Source organism: Nycticebus coucang, chromosome 19 (assembly GCF_027406575.1).
Source record: "Nycticebus coucang isolate mNycCou1 chromosome 19, mNycCou1.pri, whole genome shotgun sequence".
In the NCBI taxonomy this organism is placed as follows: Eukaryota; Metazoa; Chordata; class Mammalia; order Primates; family Lorisidae; genus Nycticebus; species Nycticebus coucang.
The window spans coordinates 28,464,637-28,489,835 of record NC_069798.1 but is presented as its reverse complement, the minus strand read 5'-3'; the positions used below and the strand labels follow the sequence as shown (position 1 = coordinate 28,489,835).

The window sequence follows — 25,199 nt, the reverse complement described above, 5'->3', positions numbered from 1 at the left end:
ACTAAGGCCCCACCCCCCTCCCTCCACCCCTCTTTCTGCTTCCCACCCCCATAACCATAATTGTCATTAATTGTCCTCATATCAAGATTGAGTACATAGGATTCATGCTTCTCCATTCTTGTGATGCTTTACTAAGAATAATGTCTTCCACGTCCATCCAGGTTAATACGAAGGATGTAAAGTCTCCATTTTTTTTAATGGCTGAATAGTATTCCATGGTATACATATACCACAGCTTGTTAATCCATTCCTGGGTTGGTGGGCATTTAGGCTCTTTCCACATTTTGGCGATTGTAAATTGAGCTGCAATAAACAGTCTATATTATTGTAATTCTTGTTTTAAATTTTTGTCTACTGCTATGAGGTTCTGCAAATGGGCCTCTGCACCTTAATACACCCACTACCCAGAGGGATGCACTGAAAACACAGCTTAAAGTTTCTCTGACAAAACAGCACATACTATATGTCCCCATTATATTAAGTTCAAGAAGGGCTGAGACTATTAACAGAAAATAAGTCAGAATAGGGTGACCTTTGGTAAGGATGACAAAAAGGAAGGATAAAGAGTGTTTCTGGAGCATATTCTCAGCTTGATCTGGGCAGTGGTCAAATGGGCATATACATATATAGACATTCATTGAGATGTGTGCTTAGGATTTTTGTACTTTCTGGTCCTTCAATGAATTTTTTTTTAATTAAGCTAATTGGGGGTAAATCCTTGAATGTACTTTGAATTTGCCTTGGAGACACAACTTAAAGGCTCCAGGGTTGGGGAACAAGAGGTCCCAAGACTATATCCCAAACCCTTTTAAATGGCAAATGGCATGTGACAAGCCAGGGACCAGAATAACCAAGTCTAGCTTTGCCACTAACTATGTACACCTCCCATAACCCATAAGGACTGCAGTTTCATCATCTGTAATGAAAGGGTTAGTACCCTGCAGTCTTCAAAGCCTTTGATTCTGGATTTGCTCCCCAGGTTATAAATGTTCCCTTTGTGCTTTGTAAAAGGGGAAGTTTTATGTCCAAAAGCTATTATGGTCAGCATATACAGGGTAGAGTCCACTTAAATTTGTAAATAGAGCACAGAGAACCAGTGAGCTGGGCCAGAGTATAGGAATACTGTTATGTGAAGTCTGACAAGTCTACAAACTTGCCACAGGGTGCTTATGTTGATAGCACTGTATAAACAACTTGATAAGGTTTCGTAACGTTGGTATATCAGGGTCTCATAGTACTGTTCATGTCAACATCTGGCAGTGTCCTGTTGAGTAGAATTCATTATTGTTATATGTTTTTGTGTGCTGTCACAAGAATGTTGGAGCTTGAATTAGAGCAAAGAACAAACATTAAATTTCTTGTTAAACTTGGCAAGAGTGGAAGTGAAATCAGGGACACATTAATCCAAGTTTATGGGGACAATTCCATGAAGAAAATGGTAGTGTATAAATGAATTAAACATTTTTCTGGGGGAAAGAAAGTGTCACAGTTGAAGAAGATTCAGGGCAGCCAATAATGACCAGAACTGATGAAAATATTATAAAAATTCATCGAATTATGCATCAAAATCATCAGCTGACTTTGAGAAGCATAGCAGACCAAGTAAACATCAATAGAGAAATGGTTAGGAAAATCTTAAATAAATCTTGGCATGACTTAAAGAAAGATGGAGACTTTACCTCTTTCATGTTTACATGGATGGAGCTGGAACATATTCTTAGTAAAGTATCTCAAGAATGAAAGAAAAAGTATCCAATGTACTCAGCCCTACTGTGAAACGAATTTATGGCTTTCATATAAAAGCTATAACTCAGTTATAACCTAAGAATATGGGGAAGGGGGAGAGGGATGGGATGGAGGGGAGGGAGGGGGAGGGTGGGTGGAGGGAGGGTGATTGGTGGGATTACACCTACAGTGCATCTTACAAGGGTACATGTGAAACTTAGTAAATGTAGAATATAAATGTCTTAACCCAATAACTAAGAAAATGCCAGGAAGAAGAGGGACTTTACCTAACAATTGCAATCAGTGTAACCTGGCTTATTGTACCCTCAATGAATCCCCAACAATAAAAAAAAAAAAAAAAGAAAATGCCAGGAAGGCTATGTTAACCAGTGTGATGAAAATATGTCAAATGGTATATAATACCAGTGTGTGGTGCCCCATGATCGCATTAATGTACACAGCTATGATTTAATAATAATAAAAATAAATAAATAAATAAATGTTGGCATGAGAAAGGTCAACTTTTCACCAACTCATGGCTCATGCATCACAACAATGCACCAGCTCACACAGCACTGTCTGTGAGGGAGTTTTTAGCCAGTAAACAAATTACTGTAATGGAGGTCCCTCCTCACCTGATCTAGCCCTCAACTTTTTTCTTTACCTGACGATAAAGGAAATATTGAAAGGAAGACATTCTGATGACATTCAAGACATCAACAGTAATATGATGATGGTTCTGATGACCATTCCAGAGAAAGAGTTCAAAAATTGCTTTGAAGAGTAGACTAGGCACCAGCATCAGTGCATACCTTCCCAAATGGAGTACTTTGAAGGTGACTATAGTGATATTCAGCAATAAGGTATTAAGCACTTTGTCTAGAATGAGTTTACTTGTCAGACCTTGTATGTTTTCATTAAAGACTTTCATTAAGAAACAGGAATTACTACACCTCCCCTATAGAGGTGGAGAAACAGGCCTTGGTCATTTTTATTAAACTGTGTTTGTACATGTTTGCAAGTGACCATGGTCATGACCATGACCACATGGCATGTGAGAGTCACAGGACCGCCAGCTCATGGTGCAGGGAGAGTGAGCACCCTCCTTCCTGGACTGTGGACTAGGAACCCAGTCACCACTCTCACATAATGGCTGACTGATTTTCCCTAACTGCCTGAGTACCTTGGGACTTCAGTTTGTTCTAAAGAACAATGAGTGGGTTGGTCCAACCAAGAGCCTTTCTGGAGCTTTCTTCCTGGCACTAATGGGACCTTGGGGGGACTACGCAGTGGGAGAGAGCAGGCAGGAGTGCAAGTTCTTATATCACAGTGCATCTTACAAATAAAGTGCGTCTGGAATGACAGCTTAGAAAGCTTTCCTAACCACTCATTTTTCAGCCTTCAAAGTGACTATATAAAGTAGGGCAGGGGGCCTAGAGGACAGGGTCTAGTGGGAGAGAGGGCAATGAAACTGGGTTAAGCTGGTGGCAACTCAATTAAAGCAAGGTTAAGAAATAAAACGATAAAAAAAAACAAGAGCTGGGGGTTCTCCACTAAGGATCTTGAGAATGTCAAGAAGGATCATTGGAAGATAAAAGAGAACCCCCTGTAAGAGTATTGAAAACTGGCTGAAAGGTCTTTCCAACTTCTCAGTCCTCGGTTTTTCTCTGTGAATGGAGTAGGGCTGGCTCCTGGACTCCACAGGACCCTGTTCCCAGGAGCAAGTGACTATGCTTGTCTGCTATTCCCAAGGTAAGAGATCTTACCTGGCATTCAGTTGCTGGTGAAGTTCCCAAACACTTGATGTGTTTACCAGCAGATACGGTGCCTCATTCACCAGAGAAAGGGTGGCTGTCGTACCAGGACTTTGACCTGAAAATGACAGAGTCAAATTGTATAAAAAAACAACACATTGTACCCCACATATGCATAAATGTATCCATGATCTATGTGTATATGACTTAATAAAAAAATAAATAAAATAAAAGACGAGTTGCTTTCTTAGAATGCAAAGAAATTGGGTGGTACCTATGGTTCAGTGGGTATGGTGCCGGCCCCATATACCGAGGGTGGTGGGTTTGAACCCGGCCCCAGCCAGCTAAAACAGCAATGACAACTGCAACCACACACACACAAAAAAAAAGCCAGGCATTGTGGCGGGCACCTGTAATCCCAGCTACTTGGGAGGCTGAGATAAGAGAATTGCTTAAGCCCAAGAATTGGAGGTTGCTGTGAGCTGTGACACCACAGCACTCTACCGAGGGTGACAAAGTGAGACTCTGTCTCAAAAAAAAAAAAAAGAATGCAAATGAATCATGTTTCCATGGACATGTATTTTTAAGAAGGTGGAGACTATTTCTACAGGGGAAAAAAAAGGATACCCTAGCAATAAAAATGTTCTAAGCATGGTTCAAACCTCTCAAAAACAGGGAGGAAAAAATCGAGTTCCTGGAACACTCTGTTTAAAATAATTTGGAGAAAAATAACAATAAAATGCTGAGGTAAGATTGTTCTAGCAAAGAAGACTCAGAGGCGAGACTCAGAAGAGGACTGATGGGTGGAAGGGTGCAACTGTGTGCACCCTTCCCAGCTATAGGGCAAGACAGGAGATCTTGGAGAGGGTGATTGGCCCAGAAGATCTCCTAAATCTCATCAGGTAAAAGCTGTTTACCCTTGGGCAGGTATGAGATAGTGACTTTAGAAATAAATAGTGAAAATTTAAGAACTACTGGACTGGGCAGCGCCTGTGGCTCAAAGGAGTAGGAGACTGGCCCCATATGCTGGAGGTGGCACGTTCAAACCCAGCCCCGGCCAGAAACTGAAAAAAATAAAAAATAAAAAAGAACTACTGAAGGGTGATGGTGGGAATATTGAAAGAAAATCTCAAGTGTGTTCAGAATGGCTGGCAGCCATCTCTCTCATGATCCAAGATGTTGATGAAAAGGTTTTCCTGGTCCAGAGCCTAGTGAGCTATCTCCAAACTATACCCGAGAAGGGATACTTTTTTGAGATTTGCCTTCCAAATCCTACACTTTAATATATATCCTCTTTGCTAAAACGTCTCTGCCAGAGAAGGGAAGTGCAATCCATGCCCCCACTACAAAGACCCTTCTCCCACTTCACAGAAGAGAGGCCACAGGTCTCCTAAGGCACACTGACCCTGGGGACCAAAAAATCTCCAGAGTAGAAAACAAAAGCCCCATTCAAAATCCTGGAGTCTGTGCTGAGAAAATAAAGTCTCTAAAACTTGGGCGAATTATCCTCCTGGAAGTCAGATGGATTCCAATTCTTTGCTATCCACAAAACTACAGAACCTAATTAAGTTGTCAAGTGACAGACGATTAAAGGTGTTTCAATCTCAGATCCCAGTGCCACCTCACGTAACTCAGAAGAAATGTTTGAGTGACAGGGCATTAACCAAGCTCCTTCCTTCCTCAGCTCTTTATTTACTTAACGTTTCTCATAAGACAACTAATCCACTATTTTGGCTAATCAGTGGCAGTCATTCAAAGATGCGGGAACCCATGGCAGGAAGACCAGCCATCTTACTAAGAGATTCATTTTCAACAATTTTTCCTTATGTTTAATATTATTTTTCAAAATCTATAACATGTTTATGTGGCTTTGATCAATTATATGCTACTAAGAATTATGATAAGAACTAAATCCGGAAGATAATTCCTAATATTTAGATTCTTGCAATCACAGTACATTTTTAAAAATTCTTATATACTTCAACTTAAACCACATTGTAATTTCACAGAAATATGATAGGATAACCCACATTGTAATTTCACAGAAATATGATAGGATGATCACTGAAAGATTTCTAAACGCAAAATATGTAATACTTAGACATAGTTCTCTTGATGAAATGGAAAGGAAAGACAATTCAAAGCAGGAAAAAGAAAAAGAAAATTTTTGACCATTAAAAAGCAATTTGTTTATATATATATTAATGAATATTCATGAGATTCAAATTGCTATGATATTGAGATTCCACTGGCTATGTTGAAAAAAGAAATGTATGAACTTGAATTTTAAATATTTATAATATGCAGTAAATCACATCCCTTGTAACCATTTAAACAATTTTAAAAACTTAGGTGACAATGTAAAAATGTACAAGGGGTAAATGTAGCTTTAAAAAGTTCTTCTAAGGTGGGGTACCTTAAAAATGTAGACCACCTGGGGCCTCTGCACCCAACTGGCACCTTTGAAGTGTAAATAGTCACAAACTGACACTCTCTGCTCCATCACTCTACAGGGAGTAGACTACAGGCTTTCTTCTGTCCTCTGCACCCACCACCTTTGACTTGCTTAGGCCCCATCTCCCAGTAGGACAGTCTGAGTTGCCTGCCATCTAAAGCCTTTGCTTCATGAGTCTCCAGCTCAGAAGCAGAATCTACCCTGAGTCAGAGAGTCTGTCAAATACTAGAGTGGCATCAACTCTCCACTGAGTCATGCACCGCAAGATAAAGTACTGACCCTCCAGCAGCACACTCATTCCTTCTCAGCTCCTACCACCACTCCCCTGCTCACATCTGAGCCCACAAATGCCAAGCCCTGCCATGCTGCTCCCAAGTAATCTTCCTGCCTCTGTCTACCTGGAAAACTCCCGCTCTTCTGTTAAGAGGAAACTCCAGGGTGGCTCCTGTGGCTCAAGGAGTAGGGCACCAACCCCATATACCAGAGGTGTTCAAACTTGGCCCTGGCCAAAAACCGCAACCAAAAAAAAAAGGAAACTCCAAACTCACCTCCTCCCTGAAGCCCTCTGTGACTCATTCCAGGCACTGAGAATGCTTCTGGATGCAGTCCCCTTTGCACAGACCTTTATTACATTCCTTGTGTTGGAGTGTCTTTGTCTGCTAGAGTCATCTCAACAACTGAGACTCCAAAGGATCAAGACCAAGTCTTTTTTTTCTTTTCTTTTCTTTTTTTTTTTGAGACAGAGTTTCACTTTGTCACCCTAGGTAGAGTTCTGTGGCATCATAGCTCACAGCAACCTTAAACTCTTAAGTTCAAGTGATCCTCTTGCCTCAGCCTCCCAAGAAGATAGGATTCTAGGTACCCACCCACCACCACACCCAGCTATTTTTTTTTTTTTTAGAGACGGGGGTCTCACTCTTGCTCAGGCTAGTCTCGAACTCGTGAGCTCAGGCAATCCACCTGCCTCAACCTCCCGTAATGTTGGGATTACAGGCCTGAGCTCAACATCAAGTCTTAGTGACCTCAACTAGCCTCCTAAGGACAGAGCTGACCCCCAAGTAGGGATTAGATGCCTGGAACTAATGATTGTAACTTAGACATTTTGCTATAGCTCCAGATAATTCCCAAGGGTAGTGCCAGTTCTGACAAATCCCAGTCCTTACATGTCTCTACCCTATTTCTCTCTTCCTTTCAATCATGTCTCTAAGCTTACCTATACCCACCAGCAAATCTCCTCAATAAAATGAGCATAAACGTATTCCCCTTCCCCATCACATAGCAACTCAAATTCTTTAACAGCTTATGACATGAAAAATCATCAAAACTTTAAAAAGCCCGAATAGATGATATCCTTTGACTTTTCTCTGTATCATACATTTTCAGGGATTCAGAGGTCAGCTGATACGAGACCCTAGATCTACTAATTGGTCCTATATAGTCAATTCAGATTTAATATGCTATTCAGATTTACAAGTCAGTATCTCTGGTAGCTGATCACTAGGCTAGATCATTCCCAACAAACTGATGATGTAACAATGACCCATCCAGTCAGTCATTCATCTAACATATATTGAGCAACACTACATGTCAGGTGTTGTTCTAAGCATGAGGAGACAACACCAAAGGAAGTAGACACAATGCCTGTCCTCATGGAGCTTACAGTCTAGTAGACAGAATATGGAACATAAAATAAATGACCCAAATATAAAGTTGGAAGGATGTGCAAATTGCCACAGAGAAAAATAAAGCAAGGAAGGTTTCTGCAGAGGTTCAGGTACAGGCTGCAGTTCTAAAGAGGACAGGCAGGTGTCATTTCCCTGAGAGGGTGACATTTGAGCAGACACCTGAAAATGACCTTTTTACACATATGGGACTGTTAAGTCAATGTGCATTACCCTCTACAGACTCACTTCATCCTAACACTGGCTTATGCAGGAAATATTGTGAAGACTTTTAAAAGTCTAAGTAGTTAGGGTTTACAGAAGTTAAGATGGGTTTCAAGGTCATATTACCATTTGGTGATAGAGGTAAAAGCTAGAAACCCAGGTTTACTTACTCCCAGATCCAATCTGAGGATACACCTACATTTTTATTTAATAAAACTGAACTAAGTGTGCTTCCAAACATGCAGGACAGAGGCTGAAAGCTTGAGCAGAGCCTCTTTAGTGTCTTTAAGGTAACCCTGGAACCCACTTGTCCTCTGACCTAGGGCAACCCTAAAAGCTTTTTGCCAACGGTTTAACACCCTTGTTTTCTGTACATAAGAAATCACTTCACAAATCCATTTCATGATTTTTTTGTTTGTTTGTTTGTTTGTTTGTTTGAGACAGAGTCTCAAGCTGATTCCCTGGGTAAAGTGCCGTGGCATCACAGCTCACAGCAATCTCAAACTCTTGGGCTTTGCCTCAGCCTTCCAACAACACCCAGCTATTGTTGTTGTTGTTGTTGTAGTTATCATTATTGTTTAGCAGGCCTGGACCAGGTTCGAACCTCCAGCCTCCATGTATGTGGCCGGCGCCCTACCACTGAGCGATGGGCACTGCCTCATGGGCTGCTTTTGTTTGTTTGTTTGTGACAGAATCTCACTCTGTTGCCAAGGCTAGAGTGCCATGGTGTCAGCCTAGCTCAGACTCCTAGATTCAAGCAATCCTCTGCCTCAGTCTACCAAGTCACTGGGACTATAGGCACCTGCCACAACACCCAGTTAACTTTTCTGTCCTTTCTTTTCTTTTTAGTAGAGATAGAGTCTCGCTCTTGCTTGGGCTGGTCTTGAACTCCTGACCTCAAGAGATCCTCCTGCCTGGGCCTGCCAAAGTGCTAAGATTACAGGCACGAGCCACTGTGCCTGGACAATGGATTATTTCTCATATGTTCAAAGTTAAGCCAGTGTACCTGTCCTCTAAGAACCAATCCAAAATGTAATACCTTTTCCATGTTTCTTCTTTGCATTTCTTTGAGACTTGGAACTTTGTTTGATCAAGTGACATGGACGGCCAAAAAACTTTGACAACCAGCTTGAAATTTTTTCTCCACAATCATAAGTATCTACCCTGGCAAAAAGAAAGAAAGAAATAGGCGAGTGAATTGTTAGATATATATTTTTAAAAAAGAACTACACTGCAAATAAAATAAAACAGAACATCACATGAGCCTCAGGGGGGAGGTGGCATGACACTGTGGTGTGCTTAGGAAGCCACACAGAGACCTCCAAGTCACCAAGGAAAACCCTCAATCTGGGGCTTGTACAAAGCCTTGACATCAAATATGAAAAAAGATTTAGAGGTTTCTTCTTAAAGACTTTTTTAATATCAATTACTGGTATCAACAACTGTACAGCTTAGAACTTGAGACTTTCAAGAGTGGCATTTTGCTTTAAGAAGTCCTTAACTCTGGAATTATGGGCCTGATTGAGCTATTTTCTCTCATAGCCAAATCACATGTAAAATATCTATACCTAGAAGTTACAGATCCATGTACTGCATTTATTGATCCAGCATTTTTTGTTTGTTTGTTTGAGATAGAGTCTCACACTGCACCCTAGGTAGAGTGCCCTGGCTTTGTAGCTCACAGTAACCTCAAACTCTTGGGCTTGAGCCTCTTGCCTCAGCCTCCTGAGTAGCTAGGACTACAGGTGTCTGCCACAATGCCTGGCTAGTTCTTCTATTTTTAGTAGAGATGGGGTCTGGCTCTTGCTCAGGCTAGTCTTGAACTCCTGAGCTCAAGCAATCTCGGCCTCCCAGAGTACTAGGATTATAGGCGTGAGTCACTGTGCCCAGCCTGATTCAGTGTTTAAAAACTCTGGAATCCTCTAGAAATTTGCTTACCCAAAATGCACTGCCCTAATTGACAACATGCTGTAATGAATGTTTAAACTGGCAAAAAATAAAAAATAGTTAAATGTCTACGAGCACTGGCAAGAAGATGTAGACTGTGCCCAACTCCCTGGCCTCCAGGATGGGGTGGTCGTATCTGTGATGTTCAATGTAATGAGCACAGTCATCACACCATCACCTTTATACCCTTTTCTTGGGGTGTAGAGTGATCCTCTGCCTGGCACCCAGGAGCACTAATAACTTGGATCCAATTTGGATATATCCTATCATTTCATGACCTGAATAACAGTATATGTTCATGGGGCGCAAATAAAATGTAGTCTGACTTGACACCATACAGTATCTTCTGAACACAAGTCTACTCACTCTACTCACTAATAAGTTCACTGGGTTAACTACTAGGCAATCAGCATTTTAAAAGCTTTTTATCATATGTGGTCTGACAATTAAGTTCGCAAACACATCTTAGAAAAAGTGCTAAATACTGCATCACTGAATATCACTATAGTCACCTGTGAAGTACGCCCCCTGGGAAACTATGCACTGATTCCAGCCCTAGTCCACCCTTTAAAATAATTTAGGAACTCTTTTTTTTTTCTGGAACAGCCATCAGAACTGTTGTCATATTATCCTTGATGTCCTGAATGTCATCACAATGTCTTCCTTTCAATATTTCATTTATCTTCCAGTAAAGAAAAAAGTCATTGTGGGCCATATCAGTTGAGTAGGGAGGGTATTCTAATATAGTAACAGGTTTACTGGCTGAAAACGCCTTCACAGACAGTGCTATGTGAGCTGTGCATTGTCATAATGAAAGAGCCATGAATTGTGGGGAAAAGTTCAGGTTGTTTTTGTCTAACTTTTTTACACAGCCTTTTCAGTATTCTACATAGAAACTTGATTAACTGTTTGTCCAATTGGTGCAAATTCAAAATGAACAATCCCTCTTGTATCAAAAAAGTTTAGCCACAGGCACCTGTGGCTCAAAGGAGTGGGGCGCTGGCCCCATATGCTGGAGGTGGTGGGTTCAAACTCAGCCTCAGCCAAAAACTGCAAAAAAAAAAAAAAAAAAAAAGTTTAGCAATTAAAGTTTAGTTTTGACTCTTGATTTGGACTAACAGGAACTTTTTTGGCTGTGGAGAATTGGCTGACTTCCACTGTGCACTTAGACACTTTGTTTTAGGGTTGTATTGATACATCCATTTTTCGACACCAGTGATGAAGTGTTTCAACACAACCCAAAATGTCATCTCACCTCTCCAAAAGGTCTTGGAAAACTCCAACTCTCTTTTGCTTTTGCTCATCAATGAGCACCTTCAGGACCATTTTTGCACACACCTTTCTCACCCCAAGAATTTCAGTTCAGGTTTTCCAGTTTCTCTATTAATATTTACTTGGTCTGCTATGCTTCTCATAGAGGATGATTTTGACATGCAATTCAACAAATTTTTGCAATTTTTCATCAGTTCTTCTTGTTGCTGGCCGCTCTGACCTCTCATCAATGATGCTTTCTGCCCCCTCAGAAACATGTTTAATCCATTTGTACATGGCCATTTTCTTCATGGCATCACCCCATAAACTTGGGCTAATGTGTTTCTGATTTCACTTCTACTCTTGCCAAATTTAACAAATTTACAAATGTTTGTTCATTGCTCTAATTCAAGCTCTGACATTCTCACAATAGTGCCTGTAACATATAACAACAATAATAAACACCACTGAACATGACACCACCACACACTGACAAGAAGACAGCTGTGAGACACTGATGTACTAATTTATGAACCCACTGAGCTGTTTTTCCGGTGCTGCCAACATAAGCGCACAGTGGCAAGTTCTAGAACTTAATTGTCAGACCCTGTATGTAAATCTTCAAGATCTATTATATACTTAACTATTTTAGTGTTTGGCAGGAAAATTGGTGGAGGCTTAAGATAGGACAAATTTCCCATGACTGGAAAATCTGTTATTTCACATGTTTTCAGGCACAGATCAAATTAGATAACATGTGTTGCAGATATTTGATTTATTCAGCAAATGGACTTATAAATACATACGATCAAATAAAATGGGGACCAGATGAGGTGGCTCATGCCTGTAATCCTAGCACTCTGGGAGGCCAAGGTGGGTGGATTGCCTGAGCTCACAAGTTTGAGACCAATCTGAACCAGAGTGAGACCTGGTCTCTAAAAATAGCCGGGCATTGTAGCCGGTGCCTTTAGTTCTAGCTACTTGGGAGGTTGAGGCAAGAGAATCACTTAAACCCAAGAATTTGAGGTTGCTTTGAGCTGTGACACCAGGGCACTCTGCCAAGAGCAATAAAGGAAGACTCAGTTTCAAAAAAATTAATTAAAAAATTTTTAAAGGAAATAAAATAGAGATGCTATTACATTCATCTCTACATTTACATTTCCTGGAATTCAGCAGATGATCTGTCATCGACAACCCGGATTATGTAATAATCCTCAACAATATGGTACATAATTTAAAAGTTATTACCTGAAAACTATACTTTAGAAACTCGAGGGACATCTTGGTAAGTCCCTTCACCCTCAGCTTCCTCATCCAATTCATTGGCAAGTTCAAGTGATTCTATTTCCAGAATATATACCTGACCCCTACCTGATTTTCTCCCTGATCTTGGTCCAAGCTGCCATCTTGTTTCACCTGTGTTGCTAACACAGGTGTTCGGCTGGCCTTCCCACTTGTATCCTACCCTCTTCCAACTGTTCTACATCCACCAGCCAGTCTTCTCACCATCAGACCTCCTTTGGACTGCTGCAGTAGCATCTGAACTGTTCTCACTGCTCCACCCCATGCTCACCACCCAGAACTGTTTTAGGCTTTGTAGAGAACAGTGCAGGCATTCTAGTGGGAGGGACTGAAGATTAATAAACAAACATATAACATGTTGGGAACAACAAAGGTGAAGGAGACAAATACAGCAGATCAAATGGCAAAGGGGAGGCTGGTTTCTGTGGGTGGTCAGGTGGCTCTCAGAGAAGGGACTTTCAAACAGAGACCCACCAGAGATAAGACTGATGGAGGTGAGGGACTGAGCCTTATAGAGGTATGCCTATGGAAAGAGCATTGCATGCAGAAGGAACCAAGTGCAGAGACTTTAAGAAGGGAACATGCTTGGTAGTTTTGAGGAATACCAAGGAGCCAGTGTGCTAAGAGTGGAACGTGCAAGGGGGAAAGCGACAGCAGACTGTACAGCATAAGACAAATCCCACAAGGCATGCCTGTCTTCCCATTATGCCACCCTGCTGATGGAGCTAAGATTTTCACCTACTTCAGAGTCTCACCTGTCAGCACAGACCTTGCTTTGGCAAATTTGAGCCTGTTCACTGTTTTCTTCAAGAGGCACCTCTATAGGCTCCATCCCTAATGAACAAAGGTTAGAGACAAATTTATCATTATGTAAAAAGAACAACTATCTTCGTATTAACCTGGATGGAAGTGGAAGACATTATTCTTAGTAAAGCATCACAAGAATGGAGAAGCATGAATCCTATGTACTCAATTTTGATATGAGGACAATTAATGACAATTAAGGTTATGAGGGGAGCAGAAAGAGGGATGGAGGGAGGGGGTGGGGCCTTGGTGTGTGTCACACTTTATGGGGGCAAGACATGATTGCAAGAGGGACTTTACCTAACAATTGCAATCAGTGTAACCTGGCTTATTGTACCCTCAATGAATCCCCAACAATAAAAAAAAAAAAGAACAACTATCCAACTTCAAAATATACTACAAAGTTATAGTAGTAAAACAGTATGGCTTTGGCATAAAAACCAACACATAGACCAATGTGAATAAAGAACCCAGAAATAAATCCATGCATTTACAGCAAACTCATTTTTGACACAATAGAGAAAGGTCAGTTTCTTCAATAAATGGTGCTAGAAAAACTAGATGTCCATAAGCAGAAGAATAAAACTGGATCCCTATCCTTCACCATATAAAAAAAATCGACTTAAAATTAATTAAAGACTTACATGTAAGACCCAAATCTGTGAACCTACTAGAGGAAAATGGGGGAAATGCTTCAGGACATTGGTCTGGGAAAATCTTAAAAGCACTAGCAACAAAAGCAAACATAGGTAAATGGGATCATATCAATGTAAAAAGTTCTACACAGGGAAGGAAATAATTAACAGAGTAAAAAGACAACCTACAGAATAGGAGAAAATATTCACAAACTATCCATCTGACAAGGGATTAATATCCAGAAAATACAAGAAACACAAATAGGCCAGGCACAGTGACTCATGCCTGTAATCCTACTCCTCTGGAAGGCCAAGGTGGGTTGACTACTTGAGTTCAGGAGTTCAAGACCAGCCTAAGCAAGAGCAAGACCCCATCTCTACTAAAAATAGAAAAACTACCAGACATCATGGTGGGTGCCTATAGCCCCAGCCACTTGGTAGGCTGAGGCAAGAGGATCACTTGAGCCCAAGAGTTTGAGGTTGCTGTGAGCTATGATGCCATAGCACTCTACCAGGGTAACAGAGAGAAAGGAAGGAAGGAAGGAAGGAAGGAAGGAAGGAAGGGAGGGAGGGAGGGAGGGAGGGAGGAAGGGAGGGGAGGGGAGGGGGAGGGGAAAGAAAGAAAGAAAGGAAAGAAAAGGAAGGAAAGGAAGGAAGAGAACTCAATAGCAAAATACCCCAAATAATCCCATTAAAAGTGGGCAAAGGATCTGAGCAGGTATTTCTCAAGAGAAGACATACAAATGGTGAATAGGTATATGAAAAAAATACTCAACATCACTAATCATCAGAGCAATGTAAATCAAAATCACAATATGATATTATCTCACCCCAGTTAAAATGACTATTATCAAAAACAAATACTGGTGAAGATAAGAAAGGGAAACTCTTATACAGTGTTGGTAGGAATGTAAATTAATATAGCTATTATAGGAAACACTATGTAGGTTCCTCAAAAAACTAAAAATAAAAATACCATAGCAATTCCATCACTAGGTACACAATCAAACTAAAAGAAAACAGTATGTTGAAGAGATATCTGTGCTCTCCTTCACTATTCACGACAGCCAATATTGAATCAATCCATTTGTCTATCAATGGATGAACAGACATTAAAAATGTGGTATATGTACATAATAGAATATTATTCAGTCATAAAGAAGAGTGGATTTCTGTAGTTTGCAGCAACAACACAAATAAGCCTGGAGGACATTATGTTAAATGAAATTAGCTAGACATAGGAAAACAAATACCAAATGTTTTCACTCATGTGAGATCTAAATAGTTGATCTCGTAGGAATACAGAATAGAATAGTGGGTATCAGAAACTGGGAGGAGTAGAAGGAAGGAAAAATAAGGAGAGGTTGGATAACAGGGTACAAAATTATATTTACATAGGAGGAATAAATGCTAATGTTCTATAGCAAAGAAGGTGACTATAATTAACAGTAACCTGTTGAACATTTCAAAATAGGTAGAAGATTTTGAATGTCTCTAACACAAAGAAATGATAAATGTTTGAGGTGATAGATATACTAATTACTCTGATTTAATCATTACATATTGTATACATTATGAAAATATTATATGTACCCCATAAATATGTACACTAATTATATGTCAATTAAAAACTTTAAAAAGAGCAACTATGTAAGTAAAAGCTCATTATCATCAAATACACAAGAATTTTAACGACATTGGGACTTAGTCGGATTAAGCTAGTAGCTGGGTTTTGGAAATCTGTTCATAACACAGAGATTTTTCTCATTTTCAGTATCACCAACACCATGTGCACTGGGGCAGTTTGTCATAGAAGATCCTGTTAAGTCACATCTTTAGTCCCTAGAATACTCGGTAAATTAATTTGAAATATTTCTTTATTTCTAGATCACTCCACGTCTTGAGGTCATTGTTCTCTAAGCTACCTTAAATCCTTCAGAAGTAGACAGGCAGGCATGAAGTCTCATTCTGTAAGAATATCAGCATGGAGTGTCAATTCTCAGTAGTCCCTATGAGTCAGCATCAAATCGGATTCCTGCATTAATCATCATTATTGTAATGGTAGTTGGTAAATAACTTTTAATTCTAATATAAAAGTCAGAAGTATTAAAAATAGGTATAAAATATTATAAAAGATACACAATATGAATAGATGTAAATTATCATAACCATGACATAAAGGGAATATGGGGAGGCAAAGACTGAAGTGTGGAGTTTTTACATGTTATTGAACTTGCTATCAGCTTAAAATACACTTTTATAACTACAAGCCTTAAAATAATCCCACAAAGAAACCTTATAGAACTTTAAAAAAAAATCAAAAGGAATCAAAGCATTTTAATACAAACTATCGCTGAGCATGGTGGTTCATGCCTATAATCCTAGCACTCTGGGAGGTTGAGGTGAATGGATCACCTGAGCTCAGGATTTCAAGACCAGCCTAAGCAAGAGCAAGACCTTGTCTCTGCTAAAAATAGAAAAACAAGGTGGGTGTTATGGTGGACACCTGTAGTCCAGCTACTCGGAGGCTGAGGCAAGACGATTGCTCAAACCCAGGAGTTTGAGGTTGCTGTGAGATGTGACTAAATAGCACTCTACCCAGGGTGACAAAATGAGACCCTGTCTCAAAACAAAACAAAACAAACAAACAAATAAAAACCAAAACAAATCAATACAAACTATTAACAAAACACAAAGGAAGACAACAAGTGATAAAAAGACAGACAAAAGAAGTACAAGTCTAACAGAAAACAACTAGCAAAATGACAACAGTAAATCCTTTCTTATCAATAAATACTGTAAATGTAAATGGATTAAACCCTCCAATCAAAAGACTTGGAGGGGGCCAAATGGATAAAAAAAAAAAAGCCCCAACTATACACTGTCTATAAGAAACTCACTTTAGGTTTAAGGATACACACAGGCTGAAAGTAAAGGGATGGAAAAGATACCATTTCATACAAATGATAACCAAAACAGAGTAGGGGTTGGTTATACATAGCTTTTTAAGCCAAAAATTGTCACAAGAGACAAAGAAGGATACTTCATAATGATAAAAAGGATCAATCCACCAGGAAGATACAACGATGATAAATATATACATATCTAATACCAGAGCACTTAAAAACATAAAGCAAACATTGACAGACTTGAAGGGAGAAACAGCAACACAGTAATAGTAGAAGACTACAATACCCTACTTTCAATAATGGATGGAATGTCTAAACAGAAGCTCAATAAGGAAAAAGAGGATTTGAAGAACAGTATAGACTAAATGGATTTAATAAACACACACAGAGCATTCCACCCAACAGCAGAAGAATACACATTCTTCTCAAGCACACACAGATCTTTCTCTAGGATAGATTGCATGTTGGGTCACAAAACAAGTCTTAATAAATTTAGGAAGACTGAAATAATACCAAGTATCTTTCATGACCACAATGGAATGAAAGTAGAAATCAATAGAAGGAAAATTGGAAATTTTACAAACATGCAAAAATGAAAACAACACACTTTGAAACAACCACTGGGTCAAAAAGAAACAAAAAAAGAAATTACAAATATCTGAGACATACTCTGGTTTCTCTTCAAATCGCATAAACCTTTCGCCTTTTACAAATATCTGAGACAAACAAAAACACAAGAAACTAAAACTCACGGAATGCAGAAAAAGCAATACTACAAGGGAAGTTCCTGACAATAAATACCTACACCTATAGTTAAAAAAAAAAAAAGGGGGCGGCGCCTGTGGCTCAGTTGGTAAGGCGCCGGCCCCATATACCAAGGGTGGTGGGTTCAAACCCAGCCCCGGCTGAACTGCAACCAAAAAATAGCTGGGTGTTGTGGCGGGTGCCTGTAGTCCCAGCTACTCAGGAGGCTGAGGCAAGAGAATCGCTTAAGCCCAGGAGTTGGAGGTTGCTGTGAGCTGTGTGATGCCATGGCACTCTACTGAGGGCCATAAAGTGAGACTCTGTCTCTACAAAAAAAAAAAAAAAGAAGAAGAAGAAAAATCTCAAACAACCTAATTTTCTACCACAAGGACCAAAAAACAAACACAGCTGGTAGAAGGGAAAAACAACAAAGGTTAGAGCAGAAATAAATGGCATATAAAATAGAAAAAAAAAAACAGTTTTTATAAAGTTAACAAAACTAAGTTGGTTCATTGAAAATAAACAAAATTGGCAAGGTCTTAGCTAAACTAAGAAAAATACAAAACTCAAATAAATAAAACCAGAAATTAAAGAACAGATACTATACAACTGATGTCCTGAAAATAAAACGTCACAGTAGACTACTATGAAAAATTATTCATCAAGTGGAATACCTAGAAGAGATGAATAAATCCCCAGAAGCTTATAACCTACCAAGCTAAGCATTAGGACATAAAATCTGAACAGACCTATAACTAATGCAGAGATTGAATCAGTAATCAAAAACCTCTCAACAGAAATGTTCTTTCCCAAAAGCCACTGCAGTTTCCTGCTCTAACAGGGGTTGGACAGAACCCAGCTCTCATCCCTCACCCAAACCAGCCCTCCTCTGTCTCCTCACCCCACACCCCAAACTGAGAGGGAACTGAGAGATCAAAGAACCATCTGACAGGTCCAGCTTGGCGAATTAGACGAGTTTATTAGAGGTTACTTATTGGGGCACTTGCTCCTGGGTGGCACAGGGATGTCTTCCACAGGAGCGGCTTCTAGCAAATTCTGCCGCTGCCCACCTGTGATTGCTTTACATCTCTTTACATGTAAAGATTTTACGATGTATCTTTGTAGTACTGTCATCAGATTGTACTCTAAAACTAGGTGGGGGCTTATAGTATTATAATCAGCTAAAAGGCAATATAGGACAATCAAATCACCTCTAAACCAGTCACGGTCAGTTTGAGCTGGCTGTTTCAGGGCGAGAAAGTGCTGTGAGGCACCCAAGAAAGCACAGTTTCTTCCCCAGCCCCCAGCAATTATCTTGGTTCCTGCCTAGTCTACTTGTAACAGTTTTGCTGAGCACTCCAGGCTAGCACAGTATTTCAGACACTGGTCAGGAACATGTATTTTCCCCTTAAGCTGGTACCCCTAAACTCTGCATTATTCATATGTCAACTGTATAACAGTTTGCTGAAGTATTTTGAATACTATATATTTTTCTATTAAGTATATTAATTGGTTATTAATGCCATGTAGAATCACTACTGATTTTTATATATCACTGTTTCATCCAGTAGCTTGTCTGACCTCCTGCTAGTTTTATTAGCTGATCTGGAAATTTTCATGCACATTCTATGTAAATAGGCAAATATCTTTTATTTATTTATTTATTTTTTGTGTGTGTGTGTGTGTGGTTTTTGGCCGGGGCTGGGTTTGAACCCGCCACTTCCGGCATATGGGACCGACGCCCTACTCACTGAGCCACAGGCGCCGCCCGGCAAATACCTTTTATAAAAATATATTGTATTTTATTGTAGTAAGAACACTTAACATGAGATCTAGTCTCCTAACAAATTCTTGTACAGTCATTGACTATAAGTACAATGTCGTACAGCAGGTCTCTAGAACTTATTCATCTTGTTTGCCTGAACTTTATAAGCCTATTGGTTAGCAACTCCCCATTTCCCTACCTGCTCAGTCCCTGGAAATCACCATTCTCTTCTTTGATTCTATGAATTTAACTATTTTAGATACATCATATAAGTGATATCATGCAGTAATTGTCTTTCTGTGACTGGCTTATTTCTCTGTTTAATGTCTTCTAGATTCATCCAGGTTGTCACATATTGCAGAATGGCCTTCTTTTGAAAGACTAAATAGTATGCCATGTACATACCACATTTACATTATCCATTTATCTATTATGGCCATTTAAATTATATTTATATCTTGGCTATTGAAAACAGTGCTACAAAGAACATGGGAGTTCCAATATCTCTTCATTATTCTGATTTAAATTAAATTATTTTGGATAAATACTCTAAAGTGAAATTGCTAGATCATATGATAGTTCTATTTTTAATTTTTTGAGGAACCTCAATACTGTTTTTCTTAGTGACTACACCATTTTGCATACCCACCAAGAGTTTGCAAGGATTCAAATTGCTCCATATCCTTGCCAACACTTGTTGTCTTCTGTTGTTTTTTTTATAATAGCTATCCTGACAGATGTGAAATGATATCTCATTTTGGTTTTAATTTGCATTTCTCTGATGAATAGTGATGTTAAGGATTTTTCCTATACCTATTAACCATTTGTATATCTTATTTGGAGAAATGTCTATTCAAGTCCTTAGCCCATTTTTAAATCAGGTCACTAGAATTTTTGGTTTGTTTGATTTACTATTGAGTTGTAGGAGTTCCTTGTATAATTTGGAGATTAAAATTTTTTTTCAGATATATGGTTCGCAAATATTTTCTCCCATTCCACATAGCCTTTTCACTCTGTTGGTTGTTTTCTTTGCTGTGTAAAAGCTTTTTAGTTTGATATAGTCCCACTTATATATTTTTGTTTTTGTTGCCTGTCCTTTTGGTGATGAAACTGCTTTGTGTTTTGATTGTAGGGATGGCTACACAAATATGCACATTTGATAAAATTCATATAAGAAAAAAAGACTAACAATACCCCCTTCTCACTACTATACTTGACTAGTCTAAAAAAAAACAAAAACAAAAAAAGACTAAGAATAACCTAGAGAATTTAGAAGAATGAGAATCAAGACAAATTCTATAGCTCTAGTAATAACACTGACCTCTTGGTTCAAGGAAAAATAAATCACTGGAAGAGAACAGAACACTTACAGCCAAGAAACACAATCACAAATATATGAAAATGTTATATATCACAAAAATACAGCTACAAGTTAGGGGCAAAACTGTAATATTCTACAAATGGTAGGCAGGGTGGGAAGGAGGAAAAGTGAGACTCAGAGATGTACACAAGGAACTTTAGCTATATCTGCAATTGTTTTCATTTCTTTTAAAAAAGAAAAAGGAAAACGAGTAGAGGAGGAAGAGGAAGAGCTGAAGGAAATGAGGCCAAACGTTAAGATTTGTTAAAACTGAATGCTATAATTATGTATTATTCTCTATGCCTATGCTGTCCAACAGTATAGCCACTAGTTACATGTAGTTATATACAGTCATAAAATTAAATAAAATTTAAATTTCAGCTCTACTGTACCATCAGACATTATTTCAAGTGCTCAAAGTCACTTACAACGAGTAGCTACCAAATTGAGCAACGTAGATATTGAACATTTCCATCATCACAGAAAGTTCTACTGAACAGAGCTGGTCTATACTTTTCTGTATGTTACATCATTCATAATAAAAATCAGCAAGAAAGAATTAAAGCCTGAAGTACATATATGATGAGTGAATAAAATAAAAGTGATGTAAGTAAAAAAGGACATACTATAATTCACATAAAGTTTATACCTCTTTACTTTCTGATTGGGCTGTCAGAACTTTACCTTTCCCCAGAATTTCCCTAAACCAAAGGACAAACTCTTTGTTGTCTCTCCTAGATATTATTTCACTTACTTTAGAATTATTTTCTTTTTTTTCATAGAAGAAAGCCCTTATTTTACTTTCATATGAATATGAAAGCTGCTTTTGAGAACTGCTGTGTGAAAATGAAGCTGTCTTCCCACCTTTAGCTTTGATGACCATGACCTTTTGCTGTAGGTTGATGAAGGGCTGGATCAGACAGAGCCGTGGCTCTTGCTTCTGGGTCAGGCAAGCACCATTGTGATTCACAATCATCCAGCTCCGGTCAAACAGCAGCCCTTGGTTTCCTATAGGCCACCTGGTCACCTGAACAAAAGGGTGGGTATCTTTTAGGCCAGAGCCCTCATGATTATCTTCACATTACTGCACAGTGGCTGCACAAATACAGATCGACCTCATGAATTCAGCACATATTCTTGGAAGGGAGGAAGAAAAGAAAACTAAAATCCAGAGGAGAATGCAAGGAGACAGTGTGGGAACTAGATGGCTCCCATTCAGCCCCCAGGTTCCACCTCCAGCTCCTGTATTTTGACCTCTGTCTTAAGTAATAGAACACACAACACTGATGACATTCAGAGAGGGCGAGAGCCTGCAGTGCAAAGCAAGCCTCCTCACCAAGTTCCCCTCACCACCACTCCAGCCCTCGTACATCCTTCCACAGTAATGGATGCCTGGCCAGGCATATACTAATAGGGTAGACAAATGTTTTGCACAGTTGTGGCTGTAATAAAATGGGCACTGAGTTAATCCATTTTAAGCATGTAAGTTTTCCTGAATTCTTTATATTTCTACATTAAATTTCTATTTATATTTCTATATTAAATTAAAATATAAACTACACCAGTGCCCAGATCTTGCTTTTTAATACCATTTCCAATAAAATGAACGGGGACTCCTTTTTTTTTTTTTTTTTTACAGGAATAAAAATGTTTTTATTCTTCAGATAATTTTGCTTAATGAATAATAAATCATACTGAATATGAAAAACACTAACATGATAACTGTTGCAAATACGTTGATTCATGTTTTAATTCATCTTGCCTGCATTTCATAAAGGTCATAGCTTGCTTTAAAAGGAGTGCATGCATGGATGATTCTATTTCTTGGATGTTAATCATCTTTTCATTAAGAAAGTCAATTAAATTTTCCAGATAAATTTTCATGCTTTTATAGAATTTATAATTTAGAGCTTGATCTGATGTACCCTCTAGGTGCTGGATTGTATTCTTTGAGCTCTAGTCCTTGATTCTAGGACTGGGTCAGGGAATGTGCAAGATGAGCCAGGAACGTTGTATAGTACCAGAAAAGTGAGAAAGTGCTCAAAAGACAAAACAATGGGACATTTGACTTAAATGTCAAAGGGATTCAGGAGGCAATGGAAAGGATGCACAGTGGCCAATCTGGGAGAGTTTGAGATAATAATGATACATAGCACTGGATTATAACCCAAAGTGAAAAATCAATATCCATGAGTTCATGTGGACATACATAAGTGATTGAATGAATGAATAAATATACTGGGGAGAAGACAAAACTCCCATACAGAAGAATTCTAGCTATAAGTGCAAATATTCCACCTTCGAGGAAGTGGAGCATAATTCCTCATCCTGTAAGTGTGTGCTACACTTAGTGACTTAGTTTCTAAAAGTACAATATGGAAAAGAGATGGGGAGGAAACTTGACAAATGCTACCTCAGCCTGGTGATCCAGGTTAATGTCAACAATGACAAGTCACCTTGATGTTATGTACCCTGGGAGGATATGATGAGAATAGCACTTTACATCTGTGGTCCCTTTCTCCCCAAAAGCCCCCACAGACAGCCTAATCGTGAGAAAGACATTAGACAAATATCTAATGTGTCTAAACTGAGACACATATCTGACCAGCACCCCTCCAAAACCTGAGTCTAATTTTGCTTATCCTTCCATCAGCTTCTCCAAAGTATAGTCAGTTTACAGCTGACCTGTACAAGAGCTGACCTTGTCCCACCAAGGTCACCTCTGGGTTCACCCCCTACAGAGGATGGTGAGACTTTGAATGATGGAGATGAATTTTGACAGATTGGTGATGCTGGATGGTCAGCTGTGGAGCAATCTGTAGCAGCTTCACTATAACTGTGAGAGGAGCCAAACAGGGGTCAGGCAGGAGCATCTGGTGGTTCCATCCACCTCACGGGACATCAGGGTGGTTCCCCAGACCATCCAGGGGTTTAGTTGGGGATAACCAGTTGTTAAGGGTTTCCAAAGCTACTAGACCAAATTGTTCATCTCTTTTATGTCTTCTTTGAACCTGTATTTTAAAAGGTCATGCTTTCTCTGGGTTCAGAGAGAATTCTTCTAATTGCTGCTCTGCTGGCTGTATACCCCTGGTCTCTGCAGGAATTGTGATTCACAGCACCCCATGTGATAGTATGGGTGCCATGCCCATCAATGAGGGCTCTTCCTGAGCCAGCTGTCTGCTAAAGAAGGGTGCAGGCAAAGTCCAAAAAAATGCTTTTGAAATGATTAAGACTCCAATATCATCAAACTAATTGTCAATCAATTTCCTCCAACTGTTTTCCTCTGAGCACTCAACTCATCTACCCAAAGGAATCCAAACATTTCACCTAGGGGTAATCATGAAAAGCAGGCAATTTTTAACCAGGCAGCATTTGGGGGAGAGAGGGTGGAGTAAATTTGGATGGATCTGCCAGTGAGGAAACTCAAGGAAGATTGAGCTACCCTGGAAAGTGAAGGGGAGGAGCTACAGACCCAGGGGTGGGGCATAGAAGTCAAGGAGGAAGAATGTCAAGGCAAACTTCACCTCAAGCCACTCAAACCCTGTTGAAGGAAACGGATATGTGGTGCAGTGCAGGGGGAAAAGCTGAGTCTGAAAAACCTGGGTTTAAGCCAGTTACTGGCTTTGGACAGCTTATTAACCTGATTGTTGCCTTTGTCATACGTAAATGGAAATTATTATACATCTCATAAATTTGGATGAAAGCTAAAATGCAATTAAAAATTTAAAGCAACTACACCTTTTGGGGGCAGGACACAATTATAAGAGGGACTTTAGGGGGCAGAGACATGGTGGCTGACTGAAGCCCGCTTTCCACAGAGGCTCCAGTCCAGAAGGAGAGTTAAATGACAGAAATTTAGCAAGTAACATGGTGGAGTAGAGCTGCACCAAGAGAAAAGGTTGAAGAACGTACATCAACCCCACTGAGGTGAACTGCGACCCCAAGGATAGAAACAAAAGGTACAAAATCCATCACCAAGCTGACGGGAGTCCCCTCCCACATGAGAACGGCTTGGAGTGCCCCACAAACAAATGAGCAGAGTTCAAAGTTCCTCCAACTACACTCCACGGGAGAGACCCTCTAAAAACTGGACCTACCTCCCCTACTAGGGTGCCACGGCATTCTCCTGCCAGGCATAAAACTGTATAAAACTGTATAAAACTGTATATATTCTCTACCTGCAACTCTGAGCTCCCAGCACTCCCCTCCACTCTCACTCAGAGATCTGGAGACCTGTCCCCCAGGAGTCCAGATTCTTGGGTGATTTCTCAAGGGGTGTGGACAGGGCCTTAACTACAGCTGGTCAGTGCTGACTCTGGGGCATGGGAGCGAGGAGAGGACAGTCGGCTGAGAGGGAACCACACCAGAGCAGTGGTGCCGCGAGGTACAGAGTAGCAGCCGTCTTCTGGCAACAACAGGGCTCACTCCCGGATATTCTGAAGCCACACCCCCTGTCTCCCTGGGCAACCAGAGGAGGCCGGGCATCTACTCAGGTGGCAACCACCACGGAACAGATCTGGGATGGAAACGGAGGCCCCATGACTAAAGAGTTTGCCTGAGGCAGTACCAGCCTGGGTGGAGCGTGGGGACTAGAAACGGACACACAGAGCCGAGAAGTTCCCAGGGCGAGACTGACCCAGAGGACCGCTTTACTGAGACTAA

At 39.9% G+C, this 25,199-nt stretch overlaps 1 protein-coding gene across 1 annotated transcript in view; it reads right to left on the bottom strand.

Annotated features, from left to right (window-relative positions):
• The window catches only part of MOCOS (molybdenum cofactor sulfurase), an 84,205-nt gene that overhangs the window by 9,969 nt on the left and 49,037 nt on the right, over positions 1 to 25,199 (bottom strand). The window contains exons 9-12 of the mRNA XM_053571110.1: positions 21,402 to 21,564; positions 13,076 to 13,154; positions 8,860 to 8,984; positions 3,492 to 3,597 (exon numbers count right to left, since the gene is read on the bottom strand). Coding sequence (XP_053427085.1) covers positions 3,492 to 3,597; positions 8,860 to 8,984; positions 13,076 to 13,154; positions 21,402 to 21,564 — 473 coding nt within the window. The remainder of the gene's footprint in view (positions 1 to 3,491; positions 3,598 to 8,859; positions 8,985 to 13,075; positions 13,155 to 21,401; positions 21,565 to 25,199) is intronic.